Below are 12327 nucleotides of genomic sequence, written 5' to 3'. Positions count from 1 at the left end.
AATTGAGTTGAGGATTCAACATCTTTTGCTAGTTCTCTGGTTAAACTGAGTTTTGTAGCACGTCAGGCCCCATGGATGCACTAATACTTAATACTCAATATGCCTGGCGTTGCAAAAGTTAGCGCTGAGAGAAACGTACCAAAATAATAACCCAAACGACAAAAGCGCTTGGTTGTTGCTGTATTATATTTATTTTCCTTATAGTTTGCAAGAACACCATTTGTTCAGCATCATGCACAGAAGTTAAGCTTTTTATACCTGAAATGATTTAATATTATTAATTAATTTTTGATTTGTGTTTCAGTGGAACCCACTCAAGCCCCACCCACTCAAGCCCCACATCGTGAGTTTCAAATTAAAGCTGTTACAGAAGCATAAAAGCGTACCGTATTTACTCGAATAAGAGCCGCCCCCGAATAACCGCCGCCCTTGATTCAGCGCCGCATTTGGGACAATAAAGTTAATAAGCGCCGCAGTTCCTATGCAGCGCTTATTTGATGAATTTCGTTGAACTAAAAATGGCACTACAAAGCAACTCTAAAACAATCTTGAACATTTCTTTTCATCAATAGCGATATTTTGCAGTTCAAAGTGATTGTTTTACCGCTCGCTTGTTAGTTTTTTTTTATTTATCATTCTTACAATACAAAGTTCTGTAAATGTTCTGAACGCTGCAAACTTTGCCAGGGCAGCTAGCGCCACTTTTGACTCAGCAAGAGAGAAATACTGACAATCAGAAGACGCTCTTTACAATTACTGCAAAAGATAAGATTTTTTGTGGTGTACAAATTTTAAATAAGCGCCGCCCTCAAATAAGCTCCGCCCTCGAATAAGCGCCGCCCTCGAATAAGCGCCGCACTTGAGGCGCGAAAAATTTAATAAGCGCCGCGGCGCTGATTGGAGTAAATACGGTACGCGACAACTGATACTGAATGGGTAGTAGCTCACCATTACTTGTTCGAAGCAGGGTTTCCTCGGGTGGAAAGTTTGCATGATATAAAATTAACCTTTTGTGTAAATTTATACAAACTTAAAGTAAAACATTCCCACTTTAGTACTTACTGTAGTCTTTTAGTTGTTTCCGGGTCTTTTTTGAGTAAAAGGAATTGATTTTCTTATTCTTTGCTACTCTGTAGCCTGTACACCAGAGGAGTATGACAAAAGTGGTCAATGTGCGCATTTTAAGGCTTTAGGATACTGTGAAAGCAGCAGCCAATACTATCAGTTTATGAAAGACAACTGCTACGAACATGTGGCTACTGCATAAGTAAGTGAGGCCGTTATACAAATATACGATAGTGAGATTTATCTAAGTCCAGTTGTCGAAGAACTAATTAACACTAATCTGATTAAAAGCATACAAATTTCACAATTTAGCATCCCCCCTTGTTCCTTCATCCATCATTGCATGTCGAGTTACAAATTAGGGACGGACCATTGGGGAGGGTGGGGGGGGGGGGGGTATGAAAAATATTGAAAAAAAATGTTTGCAGGGCTTATAAAAGACAAAATAAATTGTTTACAAACACGATATGTAAAACAAAACATAGTTTGTTTTTCGAAAAAAATGTTTACAGGCGTGCATCAAATAAAAAAAAGTTTGCAAAGGAAATTTCTCATCCCCCCCCCCCCCCCCCCCCAAAAAAAAATATGGTATGTCCCTTACTTGCTTTCTTAGAAAAAACAAGTTAATACTTACACTTAATTGCAAGTCCAAGATTCATAGAGCTAATTCACGTTCGTTAGCTTATTAAAAAATGGTAGCGCTTTGTTGGTCTATGTTGCAATGTATAAGCTTGCGTAGCTGGCGGTATAGTTGGGTTTTAAGCACAAGCAATTCCTCCTCCCCAAGCCACTCGCGGCTTCGCCGCTTACTTGTCCTTAAAACCCAACTATACTGCCAGCTACGCAGGCTAGCAATGTATACTTTTTAAAGCTGCAATTGATATTTGTTTTTCAGTGCCTACAACTCCAGCCCCACAAGGTGAGTTGAAGCAAACAGACAAGTAAACAAGTTTTGATTCCCTGTTCCTTTAACAACCCAAATTGATCAGCCTTATGTAATCGACTTTTAGCCATTAATTTTTTTTCCTCGCAATTGATTTCCGAGAATTCCGAGCTATTTTTGTTTCTGCATTTTCGGATTTTTTTTTCTCACCTCATTCTCTCGTTTTGCGGTTTACCTACCGAGTGTTAACCGATAAAACAGTCCATTGGTTTTTGATAATCAAAGCGCACCTTGTACCTCAGTTTACATTAGTCTGGTTTACATTTGTGACATAACAGCGACATAAAGACATAACAGCAAAGTCACGCATAAGTAAAAAACAACACAAAAAAAAAAATCCGTTGATGTTGTTTGTCACCATAATGAGCAACACAACGACATAGCAAAAGAAAATATGTTTTTCTTTATGTCGTCATGTCCTTGTTGCCATGTCGTTATGTCGTTTGCTCGAACCAGGATTTATTTTTTTAACTCCAATAAAGAATAGCTTTTTCTATGAGATAGATACTGATGAGAGTGCCAGCTATATTATATATAGATATATACATGAATTAAGCCGTAAAGTTTAATTATAGTGAACGTGCATATATTCATGTTTTTCATTACACAAAGTGGACGGGGACGCCTGCCTGCAAGCCCATAATGCCAAGCGTGCCCTTCATCAGAACACGCCAGCGCTGGTCTGGGATGCCACGCTGGCTCAACATGCGAAGGACTGGGCCGATGTGTTGGCACAAAATGGGTCTATTCACCACGCAACGGGTACTGGCGAAGGAGAAAACCTGTACAAATACAGTACTTCCGGCTCAACAGTCGAGACATGTGCTGACGCGGTGGAGAGTTGGTGAGCGCTTTCAATGTCAAGTCAACTAACGCTTGTGTTCGACTTGTCACAAGTAATAATGTGTTTCCTTATATTTTGTAATTTACGTTGTTTTCTTGTTTAACCCTATTCAGACCGGGGGGGGGGGCTTTTGAGGCCCGCGCTGACTTTGAACTTTTATAACTTTTTTAAGATTTAACCAAACGCTGCCAAACTTTCTGAGTTTTCCTAAAATTTATCTGGCAACAAATTGGTGGGGTTGGATGATATGTCAGGAACTTGACATCACCATGGCAACGGCATTTTGACAGGCATGTTTTCCCAAATTTGTAATTTTGCGTGTTTCTGTTAATAAAAATCAACTTAAATGGCATTATTTTTACATTTTTATGGGTTTAAAGCACATTTTTATTCATTTTGAGTACTTTGCAATGATTTTGGGTGGTTTTCTGGCATTTTGGAAAAAATTTGAAATCCAAGATGGCGGATCCAAGATGGCGGCTGTTTTGACATCATGATGTAATTGTCACGTTATGTGACGTCACCATCCCACGTGACGTATACCAAAAGAGAGAGTTTCGGACGTGCAATAGATCCTATAAGTTTCATGGTGATTGCTTAAATATTCTGGAAGTTACATAGGGGGGGCTTCCGAAGCCCCACCAGTCTGAGAAGGTCCAAAAAAAGCCCGGTCTGAATAGGGTTAAACCGGTTGTGAGTTTTGGCTAGGTGTTCTAATTGGATCATTAGCTAGTGTGTTTAGTGTAAATGGGCACACTTGACTACTTTGTTTTTAGGAAACCAAACCATACAAAGAAATGAACTACGTTCTAAAAACTCATGGAAATGTCGGAAGCTTGTCGCATGAAAGAAAGTGGTACCGTCTTAGTCCGCCCTAACTCAAACAATCCTGCTTGTACTTTTTTTTCTTGTAGGTACAACGAGATATCTCTGTATGACTACAATAACCCACCACAAACTTTGCAGGAGTTTAACGATGTGGGCTATGGCCACTTCACCCAGGTATTTTATTTCCATATAATTCGAACCTTTCTTACGGACAGCTCACTGGCAGAGTAGCCTCTGCAAGTATTGAGGATGGCGCCTGAGTAGAAAGTACCTGTAATTAGTAGAAAGTAATTGTAATTATTGCTGCGAAGCCTTAGCGTATCAGCAGAACTATTTTTCACTGTCCGCGCGGGGCCTGGGCGCTTAAAAAAGGCGACACACTTGATTTGACTTTTTCGCTGGCGATGATTTTGAGTACATGCAGTACGTATGATCAGCGGCATGTAAAATGTGGAAGCTGCGTTTGTCGTTTGCGATGTCCTTTTCGCTAAAGAGCAAGAAGTTAAAGTTTAAAGCGCTGCCGCTTGCGCTTCTGTTCAGTACTTTGTAAATGCTCCCCAAGAAACCTCTATTGAGCAAGATGGTCAAGTATAGTGCCGGGGAAACGGTCTTTTCATCCCTTATGCGCCAGCTCTGATGAATAACGAATTTACGAGGCCTTCTTATAATTCGCTTTGATAATTCCCGTGTAATTGGATATCCGAAAACATGCCCTTGCATTTTCAGAGCTACGAGAAACGACTTCCGAACGTGTAATAGACAGTCAGAAAAAATAGTCAGGAAAAGCTATAAATATGCAAGATCAAGTAAAGCCAAGTTGTTGTCAAACACGAAATCGAAACTTACGCAATTCATACCGTTAATTTAAAGGTCTTTGTTCTGCAACCAAACACTAACATTATTCATTCCTAAGCTTATTTAAGGAGAAATTTTACTTTCTGAGTCTTAAGCGCGAAATATACCCAGCAAAAAGTACAATGATTTGCGAAGGCTCCACGCAAACGTTTTCATAATGACCTCGCGCTGGAATGGAACGAGCTTTGAGCTTTTAGGCGTCATAAAAAATGTTGGTTACTATAAGCCCTCCCCCGGCCTGCCTGTACATACTCTGGGGTAGGGGGAGGGGATCCCAAGGCAGCCGGACGCGAGGGGTGGGGAAGATAAGATCGTTTTTTGGCGGGAAATCGCGCGGTACTGCTGTTTTGGGCACCCGCGTTTTCTTGGCGGTAAAATTATTGGCATGTTGTTCACTTTGCAATTTGAATGAAAAACATGGCGAGCAAAGGATAATATTTCTTCGTAAGTATTCCTCGTTTTACCTCTTCTAAAGTTTTCTACATCATGAAAAGTTCTGACAAATGAATTAGGTTAACGGAAACATCCGAAATAATTGCGGAGTTGAAGATAATGTATTTTACAGAGTCTTTACAAGTCAGAAGGAGCGACCAGCTAGAAAATTAAAAGCGCTGAATTTAAAGTCGATCAAGTTCACTAAAGGGAAGGACAAAAGAAACTGTTAAAAGCTACAAGGACGGAGAGAAAGCGATTGATCTTCGCAGATAATTCTCTTGTCGGTGGTTTTGGAGTCTCGCGCAAGGTTTGATGAATACAACTACCGTGATTCACTGCAGGCGCGCGCTATAGAGGGAATCGGGTATTGGTGTTTCTGATGGCTTTGCGATCGAATTGCACGTGCACGCAAGGTTGTGTTTGGAAACAGTCATAAGCATTACCAGCATTTCACTCGCTGAGAGAAATCACATCTTTCACATCTGAAAATGTGAAAATTCGAAACATTCCTATGACCTTCCGTTCCGTTCCTACTGTTATTATTATTCTTATAACTCTCTTCGCAGCACTTTACTTGCTATCAGCAACTCCTAGTACTTATTTAAATAATTTGCAATGCAGGTAGTTTGGAAGGGAACTACTCATGTGGGAGCGGGTCTCAAGAAAATGGTAGACAGCAACGGATACACTAATACTTACATTGTGGCACGCTATTCCCCACAAGGAAACATTATCGGCCAGTTTGGAGCAAACGTTAAGCCAGAGAACTGACAAGTATGCATTGCTATATCTCGATAATAGTGATCTTAAGCTGACCATTGCGCACATGATTGCGCCCTGATATAGAAATAACTATTACTGATTTGAATCTTTTATTCTATAATTACGTTACATTTTAGACACGCACATCGGGTCTGAGTTCACTGAGCAGTGACTGCAGCCTGCTTCTTAGGCTGATGAACTAAAAAAACAGTGAAACAAAAAACTACCTTATTTATACAATTGCATGCGTACAATAATTATAAAGTGTATTAAATAGAAATGAATTTTGGAAGAGTAGATTCCAACTGTTGAATACTTAATTTAGAGGCCTCAAATAATCGGATAGCGTAATAAAAATAGCAGCTCTCGCATGATCTCACATAAATTGCTCGCTATACGTTACGAGAGAACACTAACACAAACAACAGGAACAATGCCCCTAGTCCCAAAACAGTATTAACCGCATGCTACACTAGAAGACCAGTAGAATTACAAGCTTACGAGAGATGCTGCACTTCTTGTGGCAGTTGCCTAGTCAGATTATTTCAAGACAAAGTTGTGATTCACAGAATATTTGTTATTAATAACGATTACATCCAACTGATGATAGCAGTAAAGTGCTGTTTTTATTGTCCTTTTTTAGATTTGAGCTTAACCTGAGGGAATTAAAGAGATCTGCCAGATTTATAAGATGGCGATCATTGAGGCAAAAGCATTAAAGATATTGTAGTAGATCTAGACAAAAAGCTCAATAAAAGTAATGTGTGGTAAAATAAACAGTATCAGTGCTTGTTTTGGGGGCTATATATGGGTATAGCCTTTGAACAGATTCACTAATACTAAGAGGAAGGAGGAAAGAACGACGAGCTAGCAAAGCGAGGGGAATAGGGGAGAGGAGAGGGGAAGTTAAGAAGAACGCTTGCGAACCAGCTGTTGCTATTCATTGGTTCACTTACAGCAAAGATCTGATGTCATTTCGGGTTGACCATATCACTGAATATTGACAATTTTGCGCATATTTAACCCTAAGCCCCCGGACATTATACAATCTCAGAAAGTTAATTTAGCGATAAATATATCTTTTGATATCTACGTCAAAATATTTTCCTCACATCTTTTGTCCCAGGCAAAATGAGTCATTTTGTTATCTAGTATTAATTTTATTGTATCGGCATATGTTGTCTTAAAAGCCGTCAGGTATACCTTTGTCGCTTTTAACATGCCGCCTGATTAGCTCAGTTGATAGGGGCGCTCGGACTTGAAAGCGGGCGGAGGTGGGTTCGAATTCCCAGCCGAGCCACTTATAACTGGTAAGATCATGCTGGCTGTACATTAAGAAACTTGTCTTCTGAGTTCAGGCGACCACTTGGTTGAAGAGTGACGTTAACCCGTCGGCCTTGTCTTCTTCACATCTGAGGACTTTAAGAGCTAACCCACATTAGTATATACCACACAAGTGAATAGTGCTTTTCGCGCGCACTGATTGGTTAACTCGGAGGTGATTAGCAAAGTCATTATTCCATTCCGAGCAGCCAAAGAGAAACAAACTGCCTCTCGCGCGTCGCTTTGTTAACCGAAAGTGATGTTTTAATAATAATAATAATAATAATAATAATAACAATAATAATAATAATAATAATAATAATAATAATAATAATAATAATAATAACTTTATTAGATCAGAAGAGCTTCCACAGGGTGGCTCTTCGTCTTCCAAAATAACTAAGTTAGCTAGTTATTATTCAACTTGTGTGGTAGATACTAAAACAATTATTCACCTCAGTGTTGGGGAATGTGGTGGATATTTTTGTTATTTCTGCTCCGTAAGCTCTGACAACGTCAATTAAATAAGGTGTATGCATTTTTCCGCCTTTAACACCGAACTCTCAGTCTTTCATGACTGTTTTACTTATTACCATAAACACCCACTTCACCACAGGTGACAAAGCCTCCCATGGCAACTTAACAAGGTATTTTTTGGTCTTTTTAAGACTGGATAGTGCTTTTCAAGGCATATGTCTGTGGGAAATAATAATAATAAAAAAACTGGAAAACGAAAGCACAATGACACAAAGGAACAATTTAAATAAACAAATTAAGTGAATACGTCCACGTTGTTTGCGCATTCACGTAAGCAAACTGTCGAGACAAGCATTCAGTAAAAAAACGATCAATGATGAAACTTCAAAACCAAGCATGATATTGCGTATTTCCATCGACAAACTTAGGATAACAGACCTCAATATTTCTATTGATTTAAAATGTTTATGCCCTGTCGTAATATGGTATACATTATAATTCACGGGTGAATGCATAAGTGGGTAAATCACTTTATATCCTTCATGTGTAAACGGGCGGAAAAAGAAAAGGGCTGTAACTGTCAATGCTGGCGAACCTAAGGAATATAAATTTCAAACAGATGCAACTGAGACCACTTGTTACGCTGTTAGATCACAGGAAATGGCTGACAGAATGCGTAAAAGGAAAAATGACAAAAATGACGATCATGGATCTTTTGCAAATTTCACTAACAACGACAAGTTCGTCAAACCAATTTGGACAATGAAGGCACGGTAAAGAACACGAATTAAGTCAAATCCAAGAATTAGTATGGGTAATCAAATGGTGACGAGTGAAATTAGGACATAATTTCACGCGCGTTTTGTCCAAATTCTAATAATTTCCCGAGCCTTCAGGCGAGGGAAATTATTAGAATTTTGTGAAATTATTTTCTAATTTCACGAGTATACCATTTGATTACATTTTAATATCATAGGTGACAAATTACGCTTGCAATCGTAGGTGTTTTTGACTGGTACATTGCATCGCGAACTCTGAGCTTTGAAAAGTTGAAAGCATACATTTTGCTTAAGTTCGCAAGTTTTTTAGTCTTTGAATAAAACCCTTCAGAGATTCCTTTTTGCTGTTGACAAAAAGTTTCAAAGATGAAACAACTATCAATTATTTCTCACATTATGACCATAGTTCGTCTTGAATGAACTGAAAACGGCGCTCGTGTAAAACGCTCAAAAATCCACTCGATGCCATTTATGTAATTGGCTTATTGTAAGTCGTTTTGACGTTTTGAAATATAAAACATCATCAAAAGTTTTAATACATGGCCAAGGCTAGCTGGCTAAGATGAAATTCAAGCGAAAATGTACAAAGTTTAAGCTTTAAAACATCTTTTATTCCGGACGCCATTTCGCCGCTAACTACGTTGCCATGGCAATTTTATAATTTCACATGTGAAATTATAAATTAACGTTGAAATTTCGCGCCAAAATTAAGGAGTAATTTGTCACCTATGATATTAACAGAGAAAATAAATGATACTTACATCGAGGAAGAGAAATACATTTCGGTTGTAGACATAGAAAGAAAAGCTTGTTCTAGTATGATTGCAGGCAATAACATTGAGGTCAACATAGAAACTGAATGAACAAATGGATGGCGAAAACGGCTCCTTTCATCATGAAATTGAAATAGTGAAAACAAATAAAACAGAAAACTCAGACAAATTAAAACTTATAGACAATGAACAAAAGGAAATCTGGTTTCTAGAGAATAATGAAAACAATGAAATTGAGATATCGAAAGAGAATTTTTCCGAAGATTCAGCAGATCATGATGAAGTCAAAGCTAAATCAAAAGAGAGCCATGAAGATTACATACGGATCCAAGAACAGAAATTAGATTTCGCAGTGGTCCACTCTCTACCCTCTGCAATATCAAAATTACGAAACGAGCCAAATATTATATGGAGACCATGATGTTTATTATCGACAAATATTACTAGAGACAACTGACAAAGGTAAAAATGAATATGTTACCGAACGCAACAATAATCGCAGTATTCAGCAAATTTGTGCCAAAGATGTTTTCTCTCACGATGTTAAAAGATTTGAGTCGTTATGTCCAGTTTACTTGAAATTGATACATTTCTTCATTTTCCTCATGTTAAAATTTATGAGGCTGTTTCCACCACCTTGTACATTCAAGATACCCAGAAAACGAAAACCACCTGATACATATGCATTTTATTCAATTAACGTCTCAGATTGGGCTAAACAGATTAATTTGACTGACTCCAGAGTGTTTTCCTTACTCGAAAGAAACGTGTAACGAAGGAAAGAGATGCACAATTCATTTTGCACTATAAAGCATTTGTCCCCTATTAAATATAGTATTTCAGGTACTTGTTATACAGCACCTATTCCTATCGATAACCTTGTACTAATCCCTTGTGCAGAAAGAAAAAGCTTAGGGCCTGTTTACATCATTCCGGAATGACTTTCATTCCGGAACGAGTATCTGTTTACATGATACCGAGACGAAAGTCAAGTCATTCCGGAATGAAAGTTTTGTTCTGGAATGACATCTCATTCTGGTATCATGTAAACACAGAACGAATTTCGTTCCGAGATGAAATCGTAACCGGCTCATGAAACTGCATATATACGGACTCCAGAGTTTGAATTCAGAGCGAAACAACGTAATAGCATTTACTGTTTACCCAAGAAAGCAGTTCTATGGTCAAATTACTAGTTAAAATTGCAGATACGGCCATCACTGGGCACAAAAACATGTTTGCGCGAAACATGCGCCATCTTGTTTTGATCTCGCGCGAAACATGCGCCAATTTGTTTTGATCTCGCGTGAAAATTAAATCGCGCACGTGAAAATGCCTTTGGATGAACCAGTCAACTCTGTCATGTAAATGCAGAACGAAGTTCATTCCGGAACGAGTTTCGTTCCGGAATGAAAGTCATTCCGGAATCATGCAAACAGGCCCTTAGTTAGATCTGACTCGCTGAATAAGTGTTTCCTGCAGTAAGATAACATGTTAGTTTGCCCACAACATGTTCTCCATCCCGTTAAGACGACGAACTGGTTGGAAATGCCGTGAAGGACCAACTCCAGAACGACGTTTCCTCGAAATCGTAGAAAGGCAACCGACTGTTCAACTGCATCTGCTGCTCCACCTTGGTGGACGAACATCAAGCACCCTGCAGCTTACAACAGGACCACTGACATTGTCTCCACTGACCATCTATAACTTTCCATGCAACGTCTCATTCAACGGAATGCCCACTGGCATCAGCGACTGTTCTAAACGTCTGGAAATAACCTTGCCGCTATTTGAAATTGACAATACGTCCCCTGGGCCAACCAAAGAGATCAAACCCTCTTGGACTTGGACTACAATTCCTTGCAAATACAGGAACCAAGAAAACTCAAAAAATAATGTTACAAAATCTTGACCGTACATACATTAAGCTGGATGGTCGCTTACTCGACACGTTACTTTCTGTTCAGACAAATATTGACCACATCCATAAAATGGGAACACAAAGTGCAGCAGTTTGCGCCTACCTTGCTTTATCTATAACATTACTACATACAATCATTCTCCTGATCCTGGCATGAAAATATAACATTGGAAATATTTTACGGAATTGCTTCCCTACAAATGATCCACCAGATATACCACTTGTAGGCCCACGGCTTATAACCAGAATTTTACGGTATATCCCATCACCAACACCAGCTCAAGTTCAATTCGCGCGATAATCTTTCCTACCTGTTTTACCTGCTATTTTAGTCGCCTTCTCTTCCCCCTTATCTTTTAACTAACAACGTTGTTAGATCAGTGCTAATTCGCGTTATAATTTTACCCTTCATTGAGTTTTTCACGGCCCCAAATCTGCCTCTACTGCCGTCTAATTAACCATGCCACTCCGTCAACCAATAACGCCCACAAACGCTTGCTAAATTATTACTTAAGTTTTGCTTAGTCACATGTACTGTGTTTACCATTGGCTCTGTGTACCATAATTCTCACCAAAGAGTTGTCAATTAATGCTGATATAAACAATCGGATTAAGTAATTTCCGGAATGACGTCCGTAAGATTAGTTAGTGATTGATGTAGCGATCAAGTAAAACAACATATCTAAGTTTATATTTGCTGTTTTGGTGACGTGCTACTAAGTACTGGCGTACCTCCCGACAAGCAAGCAGACGAACATAAAGCAAGGTAAGTTAATTTCTTTAATGTCCAAATTGCAAAAGGTAATTTAGTGCTAATATCTCAATATTCCTTGGGAAAATAAATTAAAGTCCAATATATTTCGCAATTTAACGAGCGGCTGCGGAATTCTTCTTTAAGGTAGCAATAATTTAAACGACAATAAACGGATTATTCCTTTTATTAATCGTGTTGCTCGCAATGTGGTAAATTAATCGAGCTTTTTAACTTATTTCTTATTGAAAGATAGGTTCAGAAAACCTTTTGTTTATATGAGTTAGTAAAAAAGACAGCTTTTACTATTTTCTTGTTTCTATCGCTTCTTCATTGCTGTGTTTTTAGTGATTATTGTGATTTCCAATGCTAATCAAGTTCATTGTTCTGAGTGGCAATGGTATCACCACTATGACCACGTTGATTGACCAACTCTTGGGATATTAATTTTGAAATATCATTGCTTTGAGTGAAATATAATTTAAAGTTTGTGTTCGTAGCGAAGACCACAAAAGGGGTTCAAAAAGCTGTGTTTGCTTCCATTTAAGCCAATTTAAGAGCTTTTGTTTAG

The 12327-nt window shown here is 38.6% G+C and overlaps 1 protein-coding gene across 1 annotated transcript; it reads left to right on the top strand.

Annotated features, from left to right (window-relative positions):
- The first annotated feature begins 1136 nt into the window (after window positions 1-1136).
- On the top strand, window positions 1137-6500 carry LOC144646967 (ectin-like). The gene is made up of 6 exons (XM_078506689.1): window positions 1137-1267; window positions 1961-1984; window positions 2621-2852; window positions 3767-3854; window positions 5592-5744; window positions 6376-6500. Coding segments are annotated over exons 1-5 (495 nt in total). The 5' UTR covers window positions 1137-1266; the 3' UTR covers window positions 5742-5744; window positions 6376-6500.
- Window positions 6501-12327: the final 5827 nt, after the last annotated feature.

This window comes from Oculina patagonica, chromosome 3 (genome assembly GCF_052425735.1).
Source record: "Oculina patagonica isolate OP01 chromosome 3, crgOcupat, whole genome shotgun sequence".
In the NCBI taxonomy this organism is placed as follows: Eukaryota; Metazoa; Cnidaria; class Anthozoa; order Scleractinia; family Oculinidae; genus Oculina; species Oculina patagonica.
The sequence above is the reverse complement of the archived record's forward strand: the minus strand, read 5'-3'. Positions and strand labels throughout refer to the sequence as shown.

What these genes read in the sequence shown, in the direction of transcription:
- LOC144646967 (XM_078506689.1), top strand. An exon ending in GCTGACGCGGTGGAGAGTTG is followed by an intron (nt 2,853 to 3,766) that starts GTGAGCGCTTTC and finishes TTTTTCTTGTAG; the next exon opens with GTACAACGAGATATCTCTGT. An exon ending in GCTATGGCCACTTCACCCAG is followed by an intron (nt 3,855 to 5,591) that starts GTATTTTATTTC and finishes TTTGCAATGCAG; the next exon opens with GTAGTTTGGAAGGGAACTAC.